Genomic DNA, 23,958 nt, shown 5'->3' with positions numbered 1-23,958 from the left:
ATTAGTGTAATCTCTGGGTACATTTTCACTGGTGTTTAAGTATCTTACTTTCTATTGCCTATAAAATTCTCACGAAAGGACAATGGCTCATTGTTTTGTTTGATTTTGAATGTGGGTCTCTTGTTGGACCCTTGGGGTCACTCTGAGCCCGGAGGGTGGAGCGCGAAGGCGGTGGCCGGGCGGACTCGCGGGCCGGCTCGCAGGGCCGGCCAATGGCAGCGCGGGCCGCGCGGCGAGGACCAACCCGGCCCGGCGCCCCTGCCCCGGAGGCCGCCCCGGCGGCGAGCGCGGCCCCGCTCGGACGTTCTGGGCGCGAGGTCCGGCGGTGAGTTCGCAGTGCGCGCGGATCCCGCGGGAGGCCGGAGCTCGGGCCCGCGCCCGCGCCCATGGCGGTGGCCGAGCTCTACGCGCAGGTAGGAGGCTGGAGGTGCGCCGGCCGCCCGGGCCACACCTGCCCCCCGGCGCGATCCTAGCCCCTGGGGTAGGGAGGGAGGGACTGAGGCAGACCGGCTCGCGGCCCTTCCTCCTCGCCACCTGTGGAATCCGAGTTTCGCTTGGGACCGCGGAGCTCAGCCGAGCTCCTCGGATCTTCCCGGTCCACTAGGGCCCCTTGGTGACCCACTCCCACGCGGGCCAACGCTCCGGGCCTTCCGTGCGCTCCCGGTGCAGGGAAACTCACCTGGGACGCACCTGAAGCTGCCCCGGCCCAACACCTGTCGCGGTGGCTGAGTTCGCCCGGCAGCCCAAGGTCTTGTCCCTGGCACGCACACAGGCTGGTCACTGGCGTTTGCAAGGTGCTTTCTGTTCCCGCAGCACCTCAGGCTGCCTGACTTTGGGACGCACTCCTGGGAGCCACCTGGGGCCCCAAAGATCCCCGCCAGTCACACGGACGGCCACAGAAACTCAGGGTCCAGGGCTTGAGCGATGATTCCTAATATGTGAAAACATTGGCGCTATTTTTGTTGTTGTTGCTTTTTGGTTTTTCGAGGCAGGGTCTCCCTGTAGCCCAGGCTGACCTGGAATTCACCTTGTAGTCTCAGGGTGGCCTCGAACTCTCCATAATCCCCCTACCTCTGCCTCCTGGAATTAAAGGCGTGCGCCACCATGCCCAGCTAACATTGGCGCTTTTGAAAAAGTTTTCAAAAAAATTGTTTTAGTTTTTTTTTTTTAATCTATTTGTTAGAGACAGAGAGAAGGAAAGAGAGAGTGAGAATGGGCACACCAAGGCCTCTTGCCACTGCAGACGAACTCCAGATGCATGTGCCACCATGTGTATCTGGCTTACATGGGTCCTGAAGAATGGAGCCTGGGTCCTTAGGCTGCCCAGGCGTGCGCCTTAACCACCAAGCCACCTCCCCAGCCCTAAAATATTTTTTTGTTTCTTTTTCTTTCAATTTTTATTAAAATTTTCCATGATTATAAAAAAAAAATCCCATGGTAATACCCTCCCCCCCTTTCCCCTTTGGAATTCCATTCTCCATCATATCCCCTCCCCATCTCACTCAGTCTGTCTTTTATTTTGATGTTGTGATCTTTCCCTCCTCTTATGATGGTCTTGTGTAGGTAGTGTCAGGCACTATGAGGTCATGGATATCCAGTCCATTTTATGTCTGGAGGGAGCACGTTGTAAGGAGTCCTACCCTTCCTTTGGCTCTTACATTCTTTCCTCCACTTCTTCCGCATTAGACCCTGAGCCTTGGAAGGTATGATCGAGATGTTACTCAGTACTGCAGTCACTTCTTTCTAGCACTATGATACCTTCTGAGTCATCCCAAGGTCACTGCCATCTGAAAGGAGAAGATTCTCTACCCAAAGTGAGAGTAGCATTAATATGAGGGTATAAATATTAAGAGAAGTGCTTACTAGGTAGTTTGATAAGCATAGTATATACATTTTTCCAGACATCAGCAGATGTTACACCCCTAGGGCTCCCTAAAATATTTTTTAATGGATTCTCCTACACCTGGGTGGAGGAAATTTGGACTCCTTCAACATTAGATAGATTAAAGTAGAATCCATCTCCTGCCCATTTCTCCCTAAATACGCCCTAGCTTAATTTTGGAGTTGTTGTTTTGTTTTGTTTTAATTATTTATTTGCAAGCAGAGAGTGGTGGATGTGCCAGGGCCTGTAGCTGCTAAAAACAAACTTTAACTTTTATTTATTTATTTGAGAGCGACAGACACAGAGAGAAAGACAGATAGGGGGAGAGAGAGAGAATGGGTGCGGCAGGGCTTCCAGCCTCTGCAAACGAACTCCAGACGCGTGCGCCCCCTTGTGCATCTGGCTAACGTGGGACCTGGGGAACCGAGCCTCGAACCGGGGTCCTTAGGCTTCACAGGCAAGCGCTTAACCGCTAAGCCATCTCTCCAGCCCTAAAAACAAACTTTAGATACATGCACCACTTTGTGCATCTGGCTTTGCACAGGCAGTGGGGACTCAAATCCTAGTCGGTAGGCTTTTAGGCAAGCACCTTAACCACTAAACCATCTCACCAACCTCTTGTTTTACTTTTTTGAGACAAGGTCTTGCTGTGGATCCCTGGCTAGCCCAGTCTTGACTTTGCACTCATGAAGATCCTCCTGCCTCAGCATCCAGAGTGCCGTGATCACATACATTTGTAACCATGCCTGGCTTCCTAACATAATTTTGATTTTTTGCTTGTGTATGTAGTGTGCATGTGTGTTTGTGCAGGGGTACAAGAGTGTGGGTATGCATGCATGCATGGGGAGCTGTGGGGCAGAGGTTGATGTCAGATGTCTTCCTCAGACTCCCCCTCTACTGAGGCAGGGTCCATCCCTTGAGCCCAGAGCTCATCAGTCCAGTGAGTCTGGCTAGCTAGCTTGCCCCAGGGATTCTCTGTCTGCCTTCTGGGAGATTGCCACGCCTGCTGCTCTTCATGGGGGCTGAGGATCTGAACTCCTGTCCTCATGCTTTACTGACTGAGCCATCTCCCCAGCCTCCTGACTTAATTTTTACAAGGCACTTTGGCTGCAGATATGTAGTAAAAGGTCAGTGTAAATAATTATCCTTCAGTAGCTTAAACAAGCTTTTATCTTCTGCTTTAGTTAATGACAGAACAAGTACAAATCAAACAAAACAGGACTTCCCTCTAATGCACTTAAACCACTAACTAGAGGCCCACATGAACAGAGCTTGAATATCCTTGTCTGACATTAGAATATTTTTACAGTGACAGTGTGAGCCACTAGGTACCCAACAGTGCTTCGAAGTCTCCACATTGCTAGAAGCCAAAGAAGATTCTTGAACAAACTGTCCTTATTAGCTATCTTTGGTGGACAGATGATATTTCTGATGATTTACCTGTTTTAAGTAACAATTTTTCCTCAAGCAAAAATGCACAGGTATGCTCACCCCTGTTTTTCTGTGTCTCAAACCTTTAATATTTATTAAATGCATCCTGGACACCAGGCACAGCATAGGGAAACTTACAGGAAAGAGTTTCACAGAGACAATCTCGTGGACAGAGTCCGAGATTCCCAGAGACAGCAAGGGTCTTGATGGCTCTGTCTGCCAACCTGAGTCCACTTAGACACTATTCTTAGGGTGCCAGCTCCTTTCCAGATTGGTCCTCCAGCCCTGGTTTGTCAGTTCTGGAGGTGGTAGACTTCCTCACTTGTAAAGCCACCTGACTGGGAGAAAGCTGGCTTTGATAGTTTTATTCTTTTTTTATAGTTTTTGTTTATTTTTTATTTATTTGAGAACAACAGAGAGAAAAAGAGGCAGAGAAAGAGAGAGAGAAAAATGGGCACGGCAGGGCCTCCAGCCACTGCAAATAAACTCCAGACACGTGCGCCCCCTTGTGCATCTGGCTAACGTGGGTCCTGGGGAATCGAGCCTTGAACCAGGTTCTTAGGCTTCACAGGCAAGCGCTAAACTGCTAAGACATCTCTCCAGCCCTGATAGTTTTATTCTTAAACTGACTCATGATCTAGACCTCCCTTGCCCTTCTACTTCCCCCACTCCTCTCCCCAGCAGTCTAGTGGATGGTCCTGAGTCCCCAGCACACAGGTAGAGCTCATGCCTGAAATCCATTTTTGCTTCTAGACTTACATCAGTGGGATGGTGGGTTGTCCGTTCTGAGATTCTAACATGGTAGTCAGTTCCTACATGTCTATTGTTCTACCCACCCCAAAACAGGCATGTCATCTTTTATCAATTAGGAAACACAGAAAGATGTGTGTGTGTTAGTGTTGTTTTACCCCCTAAAGCATTAAAAATGTTTTTCATCTATTTCATTTTTTTAAAAATTTATTTGCAAGCACAGAGGGAGAGGGAGAATGAATGGGTGTGCCAAGGCCTTTAGCCATTGCAAACTGACTCCAGATGCATGTACCACTTTGTGCATCTGGCTTTATGTGGATACTGGGGCACTGGGCCCAGATCATTAGACTTTGCAAGCAAGCAAAAAACTACTGAGCCATCTCTCCAGACCTTGAGGCATTTTTATTATGTTTCTTTTTTTTAATTTTATTTGCCTATTTGAGAGAGATAGAGAAAGAGGCAGAGAGAGAGAGAAAATGGGTGCACCAGGGTCTTTAGCCACTGCAAAATGAACTCCAGACACATGCACCTTGTGCATCTGGCTTCTGTGGGTCCTGGGGGATTGAACCTGGGTCCTTTGGCTTTGCAGGAAAGCTCCTTAACCACTAGACCATTTCTCCAGCCCAGTGCGTGTGTGTGTGTGTGTGTTGCTAAGAAGTGGGAGATATCATGTCTCCATTTTGTTCTTTGTGTGGTGGGAGACAGAGCTGAGGAGGGAGGGTCCTAGCCGCCAGAGCTGACTCAGGGGTTTCTAGTAGGTGGAGGATTTGTGTGAGAATGGCAGGATCAGGTCAGTGTTTAGGAGGCTAGACATGCCTGCAGTGCTCTTGTGATTGAGCTGGGGTCAAGTAGCTGTACTGTCAGGTTATCCCAACTTGCTAGGAAGAAATTCAATGACTGGAGTGATGGCTTAGTGGTTAAGACACTTGCCTGTAAAACTAAAGGACCCAGGTTCGATTCCCTAGGGCCTACCTAAGCCCGATGCACAAGGTGGCGTATGTGTCTGGAGTTCATTTGCAGCGGCTGAAGGCCCTGACATGCCCAGTCTCTCTCCGTCTATCTGCCTCTTTCTCTCTCTACATCTCTCAAACAAATAAAATAAATTTTAAAAATTTAAATTAAAAATTGATTTTTTTTCAAAAAGAAAAAAACAGGAAATTCAAGCTGCAGTCCTGGATATGGAGATAGTGAAAGCAAGTAAGAAGGAGATGTTGGCTTGGGATGTGACAGTGAGGGAGGGACATGCCAGGAATCACAAGGACACCAGTCTGAGGTTGAGAGCATGGTGCATATGGCTGGCATTAGAGCACTTTTTTTTTAAATTCACGTAGCTGTTGAAATGATGGGGGGACTTCCAGAAGGAGGTATTCTAGGGAGTCAGGAGGGAAGAGGTTGGGCCAGGGCTGGGAGTCCTCTGTTCAAGCATGGTTACTGAAGCCAAGGCAGGAGGGCCTCTCTACAAGAGAGAGAAGAGGGCCGAGGGCAGGACCAGGAGTGCCTGGGTCCGGGTGGAGAGAAGAAGCTGGTACAACAGGTGGCAGGAGGGCTAGGGAGTCCCCGCAGCAGAGGCTCTGGGAGGGAAGAGGGGATCTTCTGAGAGAAGCTATGGAAGTGTAAAATGACCCTTCTCTCTTCTAAAGCTACTTGGCAGGGAACCTTAGAAATGTTCAGAGCAATGATTACGCTACTTGAAACCTCTCTTGGTAAAACTTCAGAGGCTCCCGTCTCTTTCAAAGGCTCCTGCCCAGTCATAAAATCTGGCTTCTTCACCCCCTCCCAGCCCCCAACCCCCAGCCCCACAGAGCTTGCCTTTCTCAGTATTTTGGCATGGCTTTGCCTCAGCATCACCACTGCCTTGGTATACTGCTTCGACCATAAGCATCCCCACTTTTCAGATTCCATCTGAGTAGGCTTCCTCTGAGTAGTCTGTAGCCAGCCTTCCATCTAGCACCTTCCATGTTGCTAGTTAATGTCCATCAACTCTATGCCTCTTCACTGACCAAGACCTTGTGAACAAAAAGAAGCAGTGGGGCTTCTTAATACTGGCTGTGTATACGTGTGTATGAGCGGATCTTTCTGCTTAACAACAAATCTATAAACATGAAGATGATGGCATCAATATCAGTTTTGTCTGGTACTCCTTTTAAAACAATTATTATTATTATTTTCCATGGTAGAATCTCACTCTAGTCCAGGCTGACCTGGGATTCACTATGTAGTCTCTCAGACTGGCCTCAAACTCATAGCGATCCTCCTGCCTCTGCCTCCCAAGCACTGGGATTCAAGGTGTGTGCCTGGCAAAATAGATAGATATTTAGTTATTTTATTTTTATTTATTTGAGAGAGAGAGAATGAATGGGCACACCAGGGCCTTCAGCTATGCATGTACCCCCTTGTGCCTCTGGCTTATGTGGGTCCTGGGGAATAAAACCTGAGTCCTTTGGCTTTGCAGGTAAGCACCTTAACCACTAAGCTATCTCTCCAGCAACACCTTAAAAAATTATTTTTATTTGCATGTGTGTACTCCAGGGCCTCTTACTTTTACTTTTAAAATTTTTTACTTTTATTTGTTTATTTGAGAGAGGGAAAGAGGCAGAGTGAGAGAGAGAGAATGGGTGCACTAGGGCTTCTAGCCACTGCAAATGAACTCCAGATGCATGCGCCTCCTTGTGCATCTGGCTTATGTGGGTCTTGAGGAATCGAACTGAGGCCCTTTAGTTTTGTAGGCATGCACCTTAACCACTAAGCCATCTCTCCAGCCTGCCTCTTACTTTTATAAAACAATGTCAGATACTTGATTCACTTTATGTCTAGCTGATGTGGGCAGTTGGGAATCAAACCTGGGCTGGCAAGCTTTGCAAGAAAATATCTTTTACTGCTGAGCCATTTTTCTAGCCCCTTACTTGTACTCTTGATAAAATTTATTCTCATATGCCAGATGACATCTCAGACCCTTCTCTCACTGAATCTGAATAAACAGTTTTGTATGTTAAATATTGAGAGCCCAGTTCTACAAATGATTGAGGTGAAGAAAGATGTGAGAGACCCAGGATTCAAAACCCGTGTTTTAATACCTGGGCCACACATCTTTTTTTATTATTAACAACTTCCATGATTATAAAAAATACCCCATGGTAATACCCTCCCTCCCCCCACTTACCCCTTTGAAACTCCACTCTCCATCATACCCCCTCCCCATCTCAATCAGTCTCTCTTTTACTTTTGATGTCATGATCTTTTCCTCCTCTTACGATGGTCTTATGCAGGTAGTGTCAGGCACTGTGAGGAGTGGGACATGGAGTGGGCCTCCAGTCCAATTAGAGGGCAGTTGGTTTCCCCCATAACAGACAGGCCACTATTGCACCCGTTGGCTCATTTGGCCTGGCTGGCCAATTATAAGGCTTGCAGTGTCCACTGATGAGTATCTTCACTGGTGATTTCTCTTTCTCCCATTGAACTGCATGCAAAATGGCTTCTTCTAGCTTTCTGTCAGCTGGTCTACATGGAGGAGGTTATCAGTTCAGTTCCAGCAGGATTTCTGTGGCCTTGCAGCCCAAGTATATGGAGTCTTCAGCAATAGGGTCTTACCATCTATTCCTGGTGGGAAGCCAAGGGCCTCAGCAATGGCCTATAATGTTTTGGGGGCATCAGGGATCTCCCTGGCCAACAACTCACTGGAAGATATCCCATCCCTGGCACTGAAAATTTTCTAGCAACAATCTATGGCTCCTGAGTATTCCATTGTCCAAAAAAGTAGGATTACATATGTTTTATTTATATCCTCTTAGATTTTGATTAGCTGTCCCTCCACCTTTCCTTTACTCAATCTCTTCCCCAGACCTCATTTTGGGCCTTTTCACTCCCATTAATCTATTCTTCTACTTACATATATACAATACCATCCTATTAAGTACCCCCTTCCCTTCCTTTCTCTTCCCTTTATATTTCTTTTCTAGCTTACTGTGGGCCACACATCTTTATCATCATCATCCTCTTCAAGGACTCTGGTCTTTTCCCTACACTGAGGACTCATGGGAAGTCATTTACCTCCTAGCTACTTTCCTGCATCTGCTAATTTGTCATATTACTCCTTGTAATAACTAAAATCAAACCAACTCCAATATCCAGGGACATAGAAAAACAAGTAATAGGATAGCAAGAGACCATTTGAATTGTTGCTTTAGGGGCTGGGGAGATGGCTCCGTCAGCAACGTACTTGCCATGTAAGCGTGAGGACCTCAGTTCAGATCTCCAGAACCCACATCCTGGTTGAAGTCGGTATGAGGACTAAGGAATCCGTGTAAAACTCTTCGCACAATAGCTGATGCATAGGCTTAGTAAAGATGAGCTGGAGCCAGTGTTGGTGCTCACGTGTAATCTCAGCGCTCGGGAGGTGGAGACAAGAGGATCAGGAGTTCAGGATCGTCCTCACCTACATGCTGAGTTCAAGGCCAGCTTGGACTACATGAGACCCTGTTTCAAAAACCAAAAATAAATAATAAAATTATTTTTTCCCTTTTATCTTTTTTTTCTTCCAAATTTTTATTAAGAACTTCCATGATTATAAAAAATACCCCATGGTAATATCCTCTCTCCCCCACTTTCCCCTTTGAAACTCCATTCTCCATCATATAAGTTATTTTTAATATTGATGGTATAATAGTACAGCTAATTTGGGGTACCTAAACACCTGGGTTTGACATTCATGTTATATTTCCCATCTTGTTATCTATTGCCACATTTTCTATATCTCATCAAACCTTCTGAAGTCCTTGTCATCTCCAGCTCACTAATCATTTCATCTGCTAATGTGAGATGTGGGTGTTTCATGGTTTTCACCCTGGATATTGGATGGGTTGAGGAGTGGCGCTTTGGGGCATGCATCTCTCAATCATTGGACACAGGTTCACAAGTCATAGTCATTCACTTTTTCATTTTTAAGGCATGATGAACTCATGGATGAGATTGGGTGTGGCATCGGTGGCATGGCCATAGACGTGAGGAACTCACAAGTATCTTCAAAGCACTGCTGAACCCTAATGTGCAACGTTGGGGAATGTCTTGAAGACTTGCAGCCCAGAGTCCCTGTCTAAAAAAGGACAAAGTGTACCTTAATTTTTTTTCCAATTGGCTGTTCAAAACAGACTCTCCAATTAACATTAAGTCTAGAAAATTAGATTTACCCATTTTATTAACTATGAGTAGTTTCAAAAAGTTTAAAATAAAAACAGGATGGGGGCCAGAGAAAGTACCAGGAGGGATTGTAATCAAATTAAAATGTGTACATGTATGAAAAGTGTCAAGTTTTAAAAAGACAGTAAAGACAGCAAGTGAAGATAAAGTGTGGCTAAATGTCAGGAAAAATGAGAGAAATCTATACACACTGGAAAAGTTAAAATGAAATTGTTAGCAATATGAAATAGACCTTATGGGCCAGGTGTGAGGGTGCATGTCTTTAATCCCAGCACTCAGGAAGCTAAGGTAGAAGGATCATTGTGAGTTCAAGGCCAGCCTTGGCCAGAGAGAAACCCTGTCTCAAAGAGAGAGAGAGAGAGAAGGGAAGGGAAGAGAGGAGAAAGAAGAAAAAGAAGAGAAGGATACATGGAAGAGGCTAGAAATTACAAGAGTAAACTTATCACATGAAAATAAAAGTAGAATTTAAAAGAATTTTTAAAAACTTTTAAGGGTTCAAGAGTCCAAAATAGAAAGTGTAGTTTGTAGATGGTGCAAAGGGAGTGTGGGCATTTGAATTTCTGAGCAGGGGGCTTTAGGCCCTAAATCAGGGAGGATGGGTAGGATTGGGGATAGGAGAAACAGAAGTCAAAGGCTGAGAGCTAGGGAAGACTTGCAGTGTTTAGAAAGTTCTAGTGATTTGGAGTGGCCACAGACAATGGGTGGACTGGCAAAGGTGTGTGGTCTGAGTAGGAGACTCAGCTTGGGTGTGGCTCTCAGGCCTGTCTGGCTATCATATCAGAATCCTTGGGGGAGACTTGCATCTTTCTTCTTATAGGGCCGCACCCATGGACACTGATAACTGTGGGTGAGGGCATCTGTCTGCACATAGCTGGCTGTAGATGTGGAAGACTGGAGAGGGCTGGTGGATGATGGCTATGGGGTGGTGGTCACAAGCTTTGCCATGCCTGAGAATCAGAATCACTTGCTGAGGCAGAGCCCTGGAGGAGAGACCAGCACTTCCCCGGGGTCCTGACTGAGGGCCAGGGTGCTGAGAAAGCCTATATTCTCACTTGAACTAGTTACCCACAAGGCTCCCAGGACTTCAGGACCAGCCTGTGAGAGGCACTGGAGATGAAGTCTAGGGTTCTACCATTAAATTTGGGCTGTGACTCAGACTCAGGAGCAGGTGCAGTTGTGGAGACCAGGGAAGGAGATGGTACTTTGTAGAGTTTGTTACAAAGAAGCCAGGAAGAACATGGACACACACCTCTGTGAGGAGACAGATCCCAGGAAAGGAGGCTGCAAGGAATGAGTGAGGAGAGGAAGAAAAAGAGGAGTGGCATTGCCTGTCAGCCCAGCTGAGCTGAGCATGAGGACCCCCAGTCCAGAAAGTGTCTTCCCGAAGGACACGTCTGCCAACCCCATGTTCCACATCAGTCTAATGAATGCCAGAAGACCCTTAGGCAGGGGCCACACCTCACCATCCCAAGGCAGAGACTCCTACCTCACAGGAGGGAAGCACACAGGGTCATGTGAGGGCTGGTCACACTGTTTGCTCAGCCTGTGTGTATTTGTCTAAATGCTACAAAGCTGGCTCTCACTCCAGCTTAGTGCATTGCCTTGTGGGTAGAGGAATGTAAGGAAGGAAGGAGGGAGGGAGGAAGGGACCAATGGTGGAACGTCCCTGGAACTGAGTAAACTTTATGTGTTTACTTAGCAGGCTGGGCTTCAGGGCTCAAGAAGCCTGGCAGCATATGGTGGCAGAGGCAACAAGACCAGCAGGTACAGCTGCCGGGGGATGCCTGGCTGCTGAAGGAAGAAGCCAGTGGTCACGTGCATCGTAACACTGCCTCCCATTGAATACTGCTGTTGGGGAAATAAATCCAAAACCCACTAGGAGAATACTGGGCTACCAGGTGGAGAGCTTGCTGGGTAATACTCAGGGCCACACTCAGATTCAAACCCTGAGTCACAGGCCTTGCTGGACTGATGTCCTGGCCTTTTGAGACTATGTGGTGTTGGGGAGTTCCTACCCATCCAGGCTTGGGTTGAGGCATCAGTAAAATGAAAGGATTGGCTGGCTCCGTGATTTGACAGTAGCTGTCAGAGCCCCAGGCTCCCCTAAGGAAGGACCTCAGTGACCTCAGATTCAGGGGCCAGCTGGGCTTCCTATTGAATGCCTGTACTTTCACACAGTGCCCCACTGTGTGAAACAGGTAAAAACTTTGACAGAAAACTTGGAATCGATTGTTACGAGAATCTCTTTAGCCCTGAAATTTTATCATGACCAATTCATGATAAATTTGGATATTGCATTTTAATAATTTGTGATTCATGAGGTTATCAACAAACATTTCTACTAGCAGACCTGAGGTAGAAACTGTGTAGCCATGACAATGGTGTGTGTGTGCGTGTGTGTGTGTGTGTGTGTGTGTGTGTGTACATGGGAGTGGTGGGTGTGGATATGTCAAAGAGGTGTGTCTGTGTGTGGGAGGCTCTGTCCACACTGCATGCAGGGCTGTGTCATTGCCTTTGGGTCAGCCGTCCATATTCATTCTTTCTCCTCCCTCCCTCCCTTCCTGCCTCCCTCTTTTCAAAGACTAAAGCAACTCAAATAACTTATGGTGGAGATGGTTGGTATTCAACTGTCCACCAGTATGTGCTAAGTGGTAAATGCACTCCTTATCCAACACTGTCTTACTAGTGCACTAGTACGGGTGCCCTGGACTTTGCTTTATTCTTTGTTTTTATTTCCTCCAACAATCTCTTGCAGATTTTAATTTTTTTTATATTTTACTTATGTATGTATTTATTTGATAGAGAGAGAGAAGCAGAAAGAGAGAGAGTGAGATAGAATGGGCGCACCAGGGCCTCCAGCCACTGCAAACAAACTCCAGATGTAGGCACCCCCTTGTGCATCTGACTTACATGGGTCCTGGGGAACTGAACCTGGGTCCTTTGGCTTTGCAGGCAAGTGCCTTAACCACCCCTCCAGCCCAAGATATTTTTTTAAGTTCCTATTTACCATGTACCATGTACCATGGTCTCTTGCTGCTGCAAACAAATGAGGATGTTATGAGCAAAGTTGAAAGAATGTTACAGTGAGTGTCTGTCCTCCTCTTCCTCCTCTTCCTCCCCTGCAATCTGAACATTTGTCCTTTGACATGTCTGTGCATCTTCTCTTCTAGCCAGCCTGTAATGCATCCCACTTCCAAGCCGCCCTGAACACGTGCTCATCTTCTGTTAAGGGACTCTCCATTCCTATCCGGGCTTTCCATTTTGACAGTGTACTCACGAAGCTTTGGAGTTCTGCCCATAAAACAAGGCTGGTAAACCCTGTACCTTATAGATGAACTAAAATTTACCTCTTCAGCAAAAAAGTACAAATATTCTGTGGGGGCAGGGTGTGAATGCCAGAGGACAACTACAGATGTTCCTCAGGAATGCTTGTCCACCTTTAAAAAAAAATTGAGACAGGGAATCTCATTGGCCTGGAGCTCATGAATTAGGTTAGCCTGGCTGGCCAGTGAGCTCCAGGGACCTGCCTGTCTCAAGCTGTCTCCCAAGGGCTGGGATTATAATTGTGTATCACCATGATTGGCATTTATACAAAAGTTATAGGGATCCAGACTAAGATAAGTGCTTTTCCACTGAGCCATTTCCTTAGAGCCCTCCAAATTATTCTTTTTTTTTTTTTTTTTTTTGGTTTTTCGAGGTAGGGTCTCACTCTAGCCCAGGCTGACCTGGAATTCACTATGGAGTCTCAGGGTGGCCTCAAACTCACAGCGATCCTCCTACTTCTGCCTCCCAAGTGCTGGGATTAAAGGTGTGCGCCACCATACCCGGTTCAAATTATTCTTAATGTGGTAACTGGCCCAGTGGACAGACAGACCTCTGGTTTCAGAGCCATGCTATGTGGTTTTGGTTTGCTGACATGAAGCCTATGTTGTTGTTCTGTGGCCAGTACAACAGGGTTTGGGTTCCTGATCCTGAAGAAGTTTGGAAGTCTGCTGTGATTGCAAAGGACTACAGAGTTGGTGACAAAGCCCTGCGACTGCTGCTGGAGGATGGAACGGTGAGAGCCCAGTCGCTCACAGCTGTAATGATGTGTAAAGCTGGCACGGGGTACGGGGAGAGGGTCCTGAGGGACAGCACAGGTGAAGGAGCACCCCTTTGGAAGGCTGGCTGGTGTTGGCGACACCCTGATGGGATTGGGACCCGCACGCAGCCTGCATCATGGAGCGCACGTCGGTCCTCCAGTCTGCGTCCTTTGCACCGAGCTTGCCAAGTGCTGAGAAGCAGCCAGTGTGGTTCATGAGTCTCAGCAGAGACGCTGATCACAAAGGAACAGCTTGGAGGGAAGTAGTTCAAGTCCAAAGCATGGTCAGGATGATCTTGAAGAAGAAGAGAGAAGGAGGTAGAACATGGGAAGGAGGAGGAGACAGGAGATCAAGAAGCTCAGCCTGGTGTGCACCAAGCCTGTTAGCTCCAAATTGGAGCTCTCTCAAACCGACATATCCCAGGTTTCTACACCGGATGAAAGGCTTGACCGATGTGAGGATCAGGCTTATTGGCACAGCTCTCGGGTGAGGTTTACTGGTCTCAAGATGTGAGGCCAGAGAAGCTGTACCTTGGACCTAAGGTATAGGTCTTTTAAAGGCAAGGGTATGGAAGGGGCGATGACATGCTAGGTAGAAACCAGGGGCAGGCTGAGGAAAGTAACTATTTCAAGGATGGGAGAAAGCAGAGGTCTCCTAAGGCTCCAACTAGGGACAGGGACCAGCCGTTGGCTAGCAGGGGTGTCTTGAAACTGCTGGTCCCGATCATGCCCAGGAATGTGGGTGGTGGGGTTATTAGAGGGCATGGATATCATGTTAGGTCCTTTGCTCTGAGCACGTCCCGCCTAACATAGCCAGGTCAGGGTTGGGACCTCTGGGTGGGTGGGTGGAAGACACGGGAGACAGCATGGTCAGAGGTCAGCGTGGGCTTCTGCAGGGGCTCTGGTGACTTGTGCTACAAGGAGCTTCTCTCAAAGGCAGCCAGTACCTTTTTTAACGCACGTGTGCACATGTATGAGTGTGTCAGGCTATGAGTGTGTGGGTGGGGCTGCATGTGGAGGCCATAGGACAGCCTTAGGTGTCATTCCTCAGGAATGCCATCCACTGTCTTATGAGGAAGGGTCTCCTCTTGGCCTGGAGCTCACCCATGAAGCTATACTGGCTGGCCCTCATGGCCACCCATGGATCCATACTTCCTAGTGCTGGGGTTACAGACACATACCACCATATATGACGTTTTTATGTGGGTACTAGGGATCGAACTCATGTTTTCATGCTGTGCTTTACCCACTGCCCCAGCCCCTGTCAGTGACTTTTGATTATGCAGTCACTGAAAGATTTTGTATCTGCTGGAGAGATGGCTTAGAGGTTAAGGCACTTGCCTGCAAAGCCAAAAGACCTAGGTTTGATTCCCCAGTACCCATGTAAAGCCAGATGCACAAGGTGGTGCATGCATCTGGAGTTTGTTTGCAGTGGTTAGAGGCCCTGGCATGTCATTCTCTCTCTATCTGCCTCCCACCCCCCCCCATCTCAAATGTATAGCATCCCTCTGGGCTCACAGCCAGGGTTGTCCTTATACTTTTAGAATCAAGAGCTGGACCATAGATCTGTCCCCTGTCTGATACACAGGTAGTCTGGGGAAAACTTCATGAACATTAACTTATAACGCACACAGAGGACACAGTATTTTCAGTCACACAGTTCTGCGTCTGGGAGATGTTTCCAGAGATCTTGGAAGGAGATAAGCATAGCAGTGAAGGGCACATCCTCTGGAGTCAGGCTGTCTGGCCTAACTCTTGGCTTGCCGCTTGCTAAGTCTGTGCAGTGCACCCTGTGCTTTCCACTTAGGAGAAAGAATTAATGATGGCATGTCTTCACAGCTACTAAAGAGAGAAACCATGATTGTGTGATGTGCAGACTCGAGAACACAGCCGGAGTGCCATGTCGTGGGGTAGCTTTGCCCTGCCCTGTCATTGGCTCTTTCTGAGGAAAGCTCAGTGCGGTCCTGAGAATGTTCAGGGTGCTGATTGGGGGACAGAGACGTGGTGTGTCTGGGGAGGAATATCTCAGGGCAACAGCTTCCTGGGTCATGTCAGCAGAGCACCAGGTGTCTGTTCCCCTTGCCAGGGAGGATGGCAGGCAACCAGCTACTCTTTACTTCAACCCTTCCTGCCCCCATGGAGGACAAAGCCTGCTTTGTGTGGGAGAATGTCACCTCTACCTCCACCTGCCAATCTCATGTTCTCCGTGTTTTCTCCTCCCCCAAAGTCTGCTGACTCTCACTTTCTCTCTCACACACATGATGGCTGAACTAGAAATGGGGGTTTTCAATTTAAAACAGAAAAACAAAAGCATGAGATGTACAGGTTACACTGAGAAGCCTCCTGACTTTATTCTCCAAAGCAGCACTGTGGTAGCAAGGCCCATGTGTGTAGGTCTTCCCTGGGGCTGGTCAGCAGAAGCGGCTCAAAGTGTCCTAGACTTTCTGCTCATCTGATGTGAAACAATCAACCCACCAGCCAGCCAAGCTCTGGGGCTTCCAGCAAGCATGGAGACATTATAACCATGCTTTCCTGGCCCTGTCTCATTCACTGTTCATTGAGGGAATCCCACTGTCTTCAAAGCAGCTTTCAGGAGTAAATGAAACAGTACTAAGGACTTGGTACAGGCCCAGGGGTCCAGAGGAAGCCTGTCCTACTGACTGACCCTGGGCAGGCAGTTTGGGAAGGGGGAAGGTAGACAGGCTGGTTGGGCAAGCTCACGGGAACTCCTTTTCCTCCTGGAGCTGTGCCTCCACAATCAGGAAATAGGGTGGAGGAGCTGTAACGCTATTATGTTGGGAGGGTCCAGTCACCTGAGGCATGGATGTCAAAAGGGACACTGACCTCCCTGTCCATCCCGCTGCTCAGCAGCTGCTCCTTGAGCAGGAAGTTCAAGTCTAAGAAGAAGGGCCAGCCCAGGGAGTCACCAGCTCAGGGCAGATGACAGGGACTGTCCAGCAGAAAGCTGTTACTGCACCAAGGTCCTGGCCCAGAGAACGCCACCCACAAGGGCTCCTTCAGCACTTCTCACTCCCAAGCATGTCATCTGAGCAGAGGCTGAGCAGCTTTACAGCCAGAGGGACTACAGGTCAAAGCATCCATTTTTTAAAAAGAAATTTTTGTTCATTTTTATTTATTTAGTTGAGAGCGACAGAGATAAAAAAAAAAAAAAAAAAAAAGAGGCAATAGTGAGAGAAAGAGAGAATGGGCATGCCAGGGCCTCCAGCCACTGCAAACGAACTCCAGACGTGTGCACCACCTTGTACATCTGGCTAACGTGGGTCCTGGGGAATCGAGCCTTGAACCGGAGTCCTTAGGCTTCACAGGCAAGTGCTTAACTGCTAAGCAATCTCTCCAGCCCCAAAGCATCCGTTTTTAAGTGAAAACTTCCTCAGCCCCACCAGTGAAGCCACATACAAGTGGAGCCCCATGGTTGACTTGGGGTGGGTCTCCTAGGTCCTTGCCCATATACTTGTCTGGCACCCCTCACTGAGGCCTGTTCAGCCTGAGGACCCCTAATCTGGTCCAGACCCTCTTCACAATTGACAGAAGACCCAGAAAGGATGAGTGGCTTTCTACAGGGCACACAGCCAGCACCCTGGTCCCTGGCTCCCATTTTTCATGTTTCATTATTCCAGTAGTTAGAAGAGAATGTCTCTTTTGCTTTGCTTAAAAGTTTCTAGGGACTTACAGGTCAAAATGGACTCATGACCATGCGAGAGCTCGGGAGCGGTGGGGGGGTGAATCAGAAAGCAGCAAGAACTGAGGACAGCCAAAATCTATCAACAAGACAAGAATAGATTGCTGCCTTGCACAGCAGCCAGGGCCCAGATGAAACCACAGAGGAAACAGAGGGACGAGCAAGGTGCTGCTTCTACTCCGAGCCTGACAACCTGGGCCAGGGTGATGGAGACAGACACTGAGGACACTCAAAATGCACCAAAGCAGAAATCCAGAAGCTGCTGAGAAAGTACACTTAAAGCACACCAAAGAAGGGCCGGAAAGACTGTAGGAGCCACGGGGTGGGAGGGACTATCCAGAGACATTCTGCCCCGCCCACAATGACCGCTGCTTTCACAACTCCATGGTAAATACCAGCAATCTCACTGAGGGGGCTCTCAGTGGAGTGGGGGCAGGGAGGAGGGAAATGATGGTACCAACATGTGATGTGTCCGTATAGTTTCTACTTAATGAGAAATAAGTAAAATAAAATAAATGAGAAATAAATAAAAATAAATTTTATTTATTTGTAAGAGAGAGAGCCATGCCAAGACCTCTTGCCACCACAAATGAATTCCAGATGCATGCACCCACCACTTTGTGCATCTGGCTTAACAAGGGTACTGGGGAATTGAACCTGGACCAGTAGGCTTTGAAAGCAAGCACTTTTAACTGCTGAACCATCTCAGCCCACAACCAGATTTTTGAATAAAGTTATACTTGCCGAAAAAAAGAAAAAATCCTGGCGTGGTGGTACATGCCTTTAACTCCAGCCCTCGGGAGGCAAAGGTAGGAGGATCGCTGAGAGTTTGCGGCCACCCTAAGACTACATAGTGAATTCCAGGTCAGCCTAGGCTAGAGCAAGACCCTACCAAAAATATCAATAAAGTATTACCCCGAACCCACATCAAAATGTCAGGTGACATCATGTAATCCCAGCACTAGGGAGGAGGGGACAGAGGGTCCTCAGGGCTTACTGGCCAGTCCAGTGAGAGATCTTGGCTCAAAGGACATAGGTGGAATTCCTGAGGATGGTGTCCAAGGTTGTCCTCTGGCCTCCACATGCATCACATGTGCACATGTACCCATACCCCCCACACGCACATTTAAAGAAGTTTCTAAGACAGGTGTGATGACATTCACTCATAATCCCAGAACTGAGGGCAGGGCAAGAGGATTGAGAGTTCAAGATTAGTTTAGACTTCATAGTGAGACAGAAGAACAATTTCACTTTTAGTGTCAGTGACTCCTTAATGGGAAGTGGCCTGGGAAGGAGGGCGGCTCAGCGGAGATGTGTGGGAGATTCAGGCTCATCCTCATTCACAGGAGCTGGATTACTTGGTTGACCCGGGATCACTGCCTCCGCTTCGGAACCCTGACGTCCTCGTTGGCGAGAATGACCTCACGGCCCTCAGCTATCTCCATGAGCCTGCCGTGCTGCACAGCCTCAGGATCCGCTTTGCAGAGTCCAAGCTCATCTACACCTACAGCGGTAAGGAGAGCGGTTTCTGAGCACCCCGAGGGTGTGACCCACCCAAGCGCAGAGAGCCTGTTGTGAAATGAAGTGTGGATAAGGGAACCACCTCCCATGAGGGTGCGGATGGACCACTGAGGAAGACGTGGGGTAGGCCTTGGAGGAATCTGGTAACTGCATCTCACCTCTTTCCTCAGGAATCATCTTGGTGGCCATGAATCCCTACAAACAGCTGCCGATATATGGAGATGCCATCATCCACGCCTACAGTGGGCAGAACATGGGTGATATGGACCCGCACATCTTCGCTGTGGCAGAAGAGGCCTACAAGCAGATGGCCAGGTAGCTTGCTCCAGGCTGGCCTTCCTCCAGGTCTTCCAGCCCTCTGTGCTTGCCTGGCCCTCACAGTGGAGGGAGCTGTCTAAATGGGCTGTGAAGCCTGAGTGGGTACTTGCTGAAGACATGCCTGTGCTGACCAGCAGGGACTGTCAGAATGTAGCTGACCTGTCCACACCTTTTCCTGGGTTTCGTTCTTTCTAGGTGGTCATAAGTCAGACCCTTCCTTCCTTTTTAGCTTTAAATATAAATATAAATATATATATATATATTTATATTTATATATTTATATTTGAGGGAGAGAGAGAGAGAATGGGTGCTTCAGGGCCTCCAGCCACTGCAAATGAACTCCAGATGCATGTGCCCTCTTGTGCATCTGGCTTATGTAGGTCCTGGGGAATCAAACCTGGGTCCTTTGGCTTTGCAGGCAACCACCTTAATTGCTAAGCTATCTCTATAGCCCCCTTTTTAGCTTTTTATTAATAACCTCTCTGCACATATACACTAGACCATTATAAATAGAATCTCCTCCCTCCCCTCCTTTCTTCAGCACCACCAACTTTTTTTTTGGATGAATTCACTGCATTTTATTTATTTATTTTTATTTTTTTAATTTTTATACCAATTATTATTATTATTTTTTTTTTGGTAGAGTCTCATTCTAGCCCAGGACGACCTAGAATTCACTGTGTAGTGTCAGGGTGGCTTTGAACTCACAATGATTCCACTACCTCTGCTTCCTGAGTGCTGGGATTAAAGATATCTGCCACCATGCCCAGCCCTTTTCTTCTTTTTGAAATGAAAGGTTGAGCTAAGAGCCCTGTGTTAAAGGTTCCCTGCAGCATTGCCACGTGCTTTGTGCTCTAGGTCGAATCACTTTCTACCTAGTCTCGGTTTTACCCAACAAGCAAAGCAGATAGAATCACTATTGGACTTTTGTGAAGCTAACTGAGAACACTTGTAAAGTGTGCACCCAGGGTATCACTCAGGGGTGTCCAACCTTGTGACATTGTGACATAACATTGTCAGCCACAAATGTGTTGGACCACATGCATAGCTGTCCTGTCACACATGCAGCCCAGTGGCTGCGTGTCACACTTGCCCAATATATCAGTGTCATGGCATGAAAAGCTTAATTCATTTTTTTAAATTTTAAGTTATATAACAGAGCATGTAAGCTTATAGAGCACATGTGTTCCCAAATATATATTGAATCATTGCTCTCAAAATAGTCTTTTTATACAGGGTTTCGTGTAAACCAGGCTGGCTTTAAACATCCTGTGTAGCAAAGGATGACATTTAACTCCTGATCCTCCTGCCTGTATGCCCCGAGTGCCATCATGCCTGGTTTTTATACTGTCTTTTTAATAGCAATAAGTTAACCTTTAGAACCCTCTTGTGTATTTGTTTAGAAACGGTAGCAATCAGTCAGTAATCGTAAGTGGGGAATCCGGAGCTGGGAAGACAGTGTCTGCTCGCTATGCCATGAGGTACTTTGCCACTGTCAGCAGGTCAAGCAGCAGCACCCACGTGGAGGACAAAGTCCTGGCGTGCAACCCCATAACTGAGGTGGGTCTGCCGTTGAGGGCCGGGCAGCGGTGTGCTGGTGGGGGAGGCATGGAGGCGTGGGATGCTCTCTTAGAAGCTGTCCTTGCTGACGCATTCCTACCTTTAAAAATCAAAGATGTGAGGGTGGGAAAGAGTGGGAATGTGAGTTCTGTGTTCTGATTTGGGGGAGGTGGGTGGAAATGATGGCTTCCAGGGCTCTTCTCCTCTGCCTGCTGAACTAGAAATTCTACCAGCAAACTTTGAGACCCTTGTATGTACAGAATTCCCAGGAGAAATCCCCCAACCACAACCACATGGAGATCACAGGCGCTCTCCTGCCAGCTGGCACCAGCTGTCATGAACTGGTTGTTACGTACTCCAGAGTCTTGCACACTGACAATCTGAAATCTGTCATGGGGAGAACGCTGGCCTCTTAGACGTGGGCACTCACTGCATGCACACTTTCCCTCCTCCCACTAACTTGGGCAGGGGATGGTGGGGCCACCACTCAGTGCCCTGAAGAAGGGGTACCTAGAATGCGTGGGAAAGGGACCCACATGCCAGCCCTGGATGTCCCACACAATGAGAAGAGGGTTGATGGAAGCTCACAACAGTACAGCCGCTGACCCCTAGACTTCCAAAGGAGGATGCTTAAGAGAAGTGGTATTGAAGAGCAAAAATCAGGCCAGTGAAGTAGGGGAGGGCAGTTTTTCTGGCTGATTAGCAAGTCTGAATAGGGAAGTTACTTGGAAGGGGAAGGTTGGGATGAAGAGTGAATAAAGAATTTCCACTGTTAATTGGACTTCTTTACTGCTTGGTGCCTAGCTAAGTAGAGTCCTTTATATTACTCCCTTTCTAGTGAAGGTGCCACAGTCTTGGGTTATACACAGCAGAGGCTGACTTCTCCCAGCTCTGGAGGCTGAGGTCCCGGCCGCGCGCCGGCATGCCGTGAAGGCTCTCTTCCATGCAGCCGTTTTCCCAAGGTCCTCCAGTGGCTGAGAAAGAACAGGAGAGTCCTCTGCCAAGGGCTCTTTATATGGGCATGACTTCCGCTCACAGCGTCTCCACCCTCCCAGGGTCACATCTCCTGATAGAACTCACAGTGTTGGGGTTTCAGTGCATGGCTGTGGGCGACCGCATCAGGCCACAGCAGTAAGAAGCTGACATTCCCGTACTGCACACAGAGGCAGTGAGACTTGGCAACATGAAGTAACTTCTGTGATACACAGACAGCAGAAATGGGCCCCAGGGCCAAGACACCCAGGGTGCAAGCTCTTTGGACCTGGGAGGGCCTGGCTGGGTGTGCTGCTCCTTACACCATGAACCTGAAGCTGTCTTCTCCCTCCCGCCTCCTCACTAGACAGACTCGCCAGTGCCTGGGGAAGGGTGCTACTGAACACTGCCTGGGTCACTTTGAGCTCTGTGTTTCACAGGCTGTGGGAAATGCCAAGACCACCCGCAACGACAACAGCAGTCGGTTTGGGAAATACACGGAGATCAGCTTCGACGAGAGGAATCAGATCATAGGTGCCAACATGAGAACCTACCTCCTGGAGAAATCCAGAGTTGTCTTTCAAGTAAGGATGGCAGCATTAAGCTCCCTCGGTCCCAGCTCCTTAAATAGTGTTACAAGAGTCTGGTCAGTAGACAACCTCCATGGATCTGTGACTTGAAGAATCAAGGTTTCCTGTGTTTGTGTTGCCCTTTCTGTTTACTAGAAAGAAAAGTTGGTCTGGAAATATAGCTCAGTTGGTGGAGTGCTTGCCTGGCATGCATGGAGCCCTGGGTTTGATCCCAGCACCACATAGACTGGGTGTGGTGATACACACCTGTAATCATAGACCTTAGCTAGTGAAGGTAGGAGGATCCAAGGTTCAAGGGAGTCTTCAGTTACTTAGCAAGTTCAAAGTCAGTCTGGACTATGTGAAACCTTGTCTCAAGAAAACAAGACCAGGGCGGGAGAGATGGCTTAGCAGTTAAGCGATTCCTGTGAAGCCTAAGGACTCTGGTTCCAGGCTCGATTTCCCAGGTCCTACGTTAGCCAGATGCACAAGAGGGCGCATGCATCTGGAGTTCGTGTGCAGTGGCTGGAGGCCCTGGCGCGCCCATTCTCTCTCTGCCTCTTTCTCTCTATGCCTGTTGCTCTCAAATAAATAAATATAAGTAAACAAAATATAAACAAGACCAAAAACAGAAGTTGACGGTCTCATTAGAGTGTTGTGAATGCAGGTAAGACTGGCACTTCTTAATTATTTTTTTAAATCCTTATTGTTTAAAACTTGAGTTTATCTTTCTAGAACACACACTGAGCATGGCAAAGCTGCTAGCTGTTACTGAGAGATGAGACTGGAACTGGAAGGGGGGGTGTGAGGAGAAAGGCTTTTCCAACAGTAATGTGGAAAACCTTGTGCTGGTTCAGGGCCGACAACAGGAGTCCTTGAGCTACATCACAGAAGTTTCTCAAAAGTTCTTGCTGGTGTGAACCATGCCAACCCAGCCCAGCGACTTCTCACTTAATAACATTTTCCCAGTCACTACTGGAAAGGTGATCTCGAGTCACCAAGGTCTCATTCAGCAGAGAGGGCCTGCTTGTGGGCTGGCCATAGATGTCAGTGTCCACCCTGAGAATTTCTTGTCCATTAGTCACCTGGAATCTCTAGGTAAAAACCTGGCATTTCATTTACAAAGTGTTGACGTAATGTGAGGCCTTTACTTTACAGTCAGAAAACGAGCGGAATTATCATATCTTCTATCAGCTTTGTGCATCTGCCCAGCAGTCAGAATTTAAACATCTTAAACTGGGTAAGTGATGGATGGCAGATGGGAAGGTTTCTTTTCTTTGGGGGGTAAAATTAATTGATCAATTTCTTTATTATAACACAACCTAAATTATTTTATCTAAAGAATAAGATTATGTGTTAGTTTCCTTTCTCATTGCTACAACTAAAGACCTGACAAAAGACACTTTAGGGAAGAAGGGTTTGTTTTGGCTTACAGTTTGAGGTTACAACCATCATGGAAGGGAAGGGGCGGCCACAGGAGCTTGAGACCACTGGTTGGTCGCCTAAAACAGAACAACAAATACTGAAGCTTAGCTTTCTTCCAACTTTTCAGTCAGGCTGGGAGCCCATCCTACAGCATAGTGCCACCCATAGTTATGGTGGGTCCTAATCTAGAAACTCCCTCTCAAATATTCCTAGAGATTTGTTTCTGTGGTGATTCTAAAATCCTGTCAAGTTGACAACAGGTAATCCCAGCATTCAGGAGACAGAGCCAAAAGGATAATCAAAAGTTAGAAGCCAGCTTGGGCTACATTAAAAGGCTCTAGATCAGCCAGAGAAGAAAGAAAGTTGATTAGAGTTGGGGTGGGCTGAGGTTCAGGATAAGACACTCTGCAGCTGCAGGGTCCTTTTCGAAGCTCCTTGCCAAGATTGTTCTCATGGCACACGCCTTTAATCCCAGCATTCAGGAGGCAGAGGTCGGAGGATTGCTGTGAGTTCAAGGCCACCCTGAGACTACATAGTGAATTCCAGGTCAGCCTGA

General features: G+C 47.8%; 1 protein-coding gene across 2 annotated transcripts in view; it reads left to right on the top strand.

Annotated features, from left to right (window-relative positions):
- Positions 1 to 370: 370 nt before the first annotated feature.
- Positions 371 to 23,958, top strand: part of Myo5c (myosin VC) — a 92,154-nt gene continuing 68,566 nt past the window's right edge. Inside the window, exons 1-8 of one of the 2 annotated variants that reach the window (XM_045161098.1) lie at positions 371 to 413; positions 13,203 to 13,313; positions 18,384 to 18,549; positions 18,729 to 18,873; positions 20,280 to 20,294; positions 20,379 to 20,436; positions 21,849 to 21,992; positions 23,136 to 23,217. In XM_045161098.1, coding sequence (XP_045017033.1) covers positions 387 to 413; positions 13,203 to 13,313; positions 18,384 to 18,549; positions 18,729 to 18,873; positions 20,280 to 20,294; positions 20,379 to 20,436; positions 21,849 to 21,992; positions 23,136 to 23,217 — 748 coding nt within the window. In that variant the 5' untranslated portion in view covers positions 371 to 386. Of the gene's footprint in view, positions 414 to 13,202; positions 13,314 to 18,383; positions 18,550 to 18,728; positions 18,874 to 20,279; positions 20,437 to 21,848; positions 21,993 to 23,135; positions 23,218 to 23,958 lie in introns of both variants that reach the window. The other variant, XM_004662479.2, reaches the window with a different exon arrangement.

Source organism: Jaculus jaculus, chromosome 10, assembly GCF_020740685.1.
Source record: "Jaculus jaculus isolate mJacJac1 chromosome 10, mJacJac1.mat.Y.cur, whole genome shotgun sequence".
Taxonomy (NCBI): domain Eukaryota; kingdom Metazoa; phylum Chordata; class Mammalia; order Rodentia; family Dipodidae; genus Jaculus; species Jaculus jaculus.
Note: the sequence above shows the minus strand (reverse complement) of the source record. Positions and strands in the feature narration are given on the sequence as shown.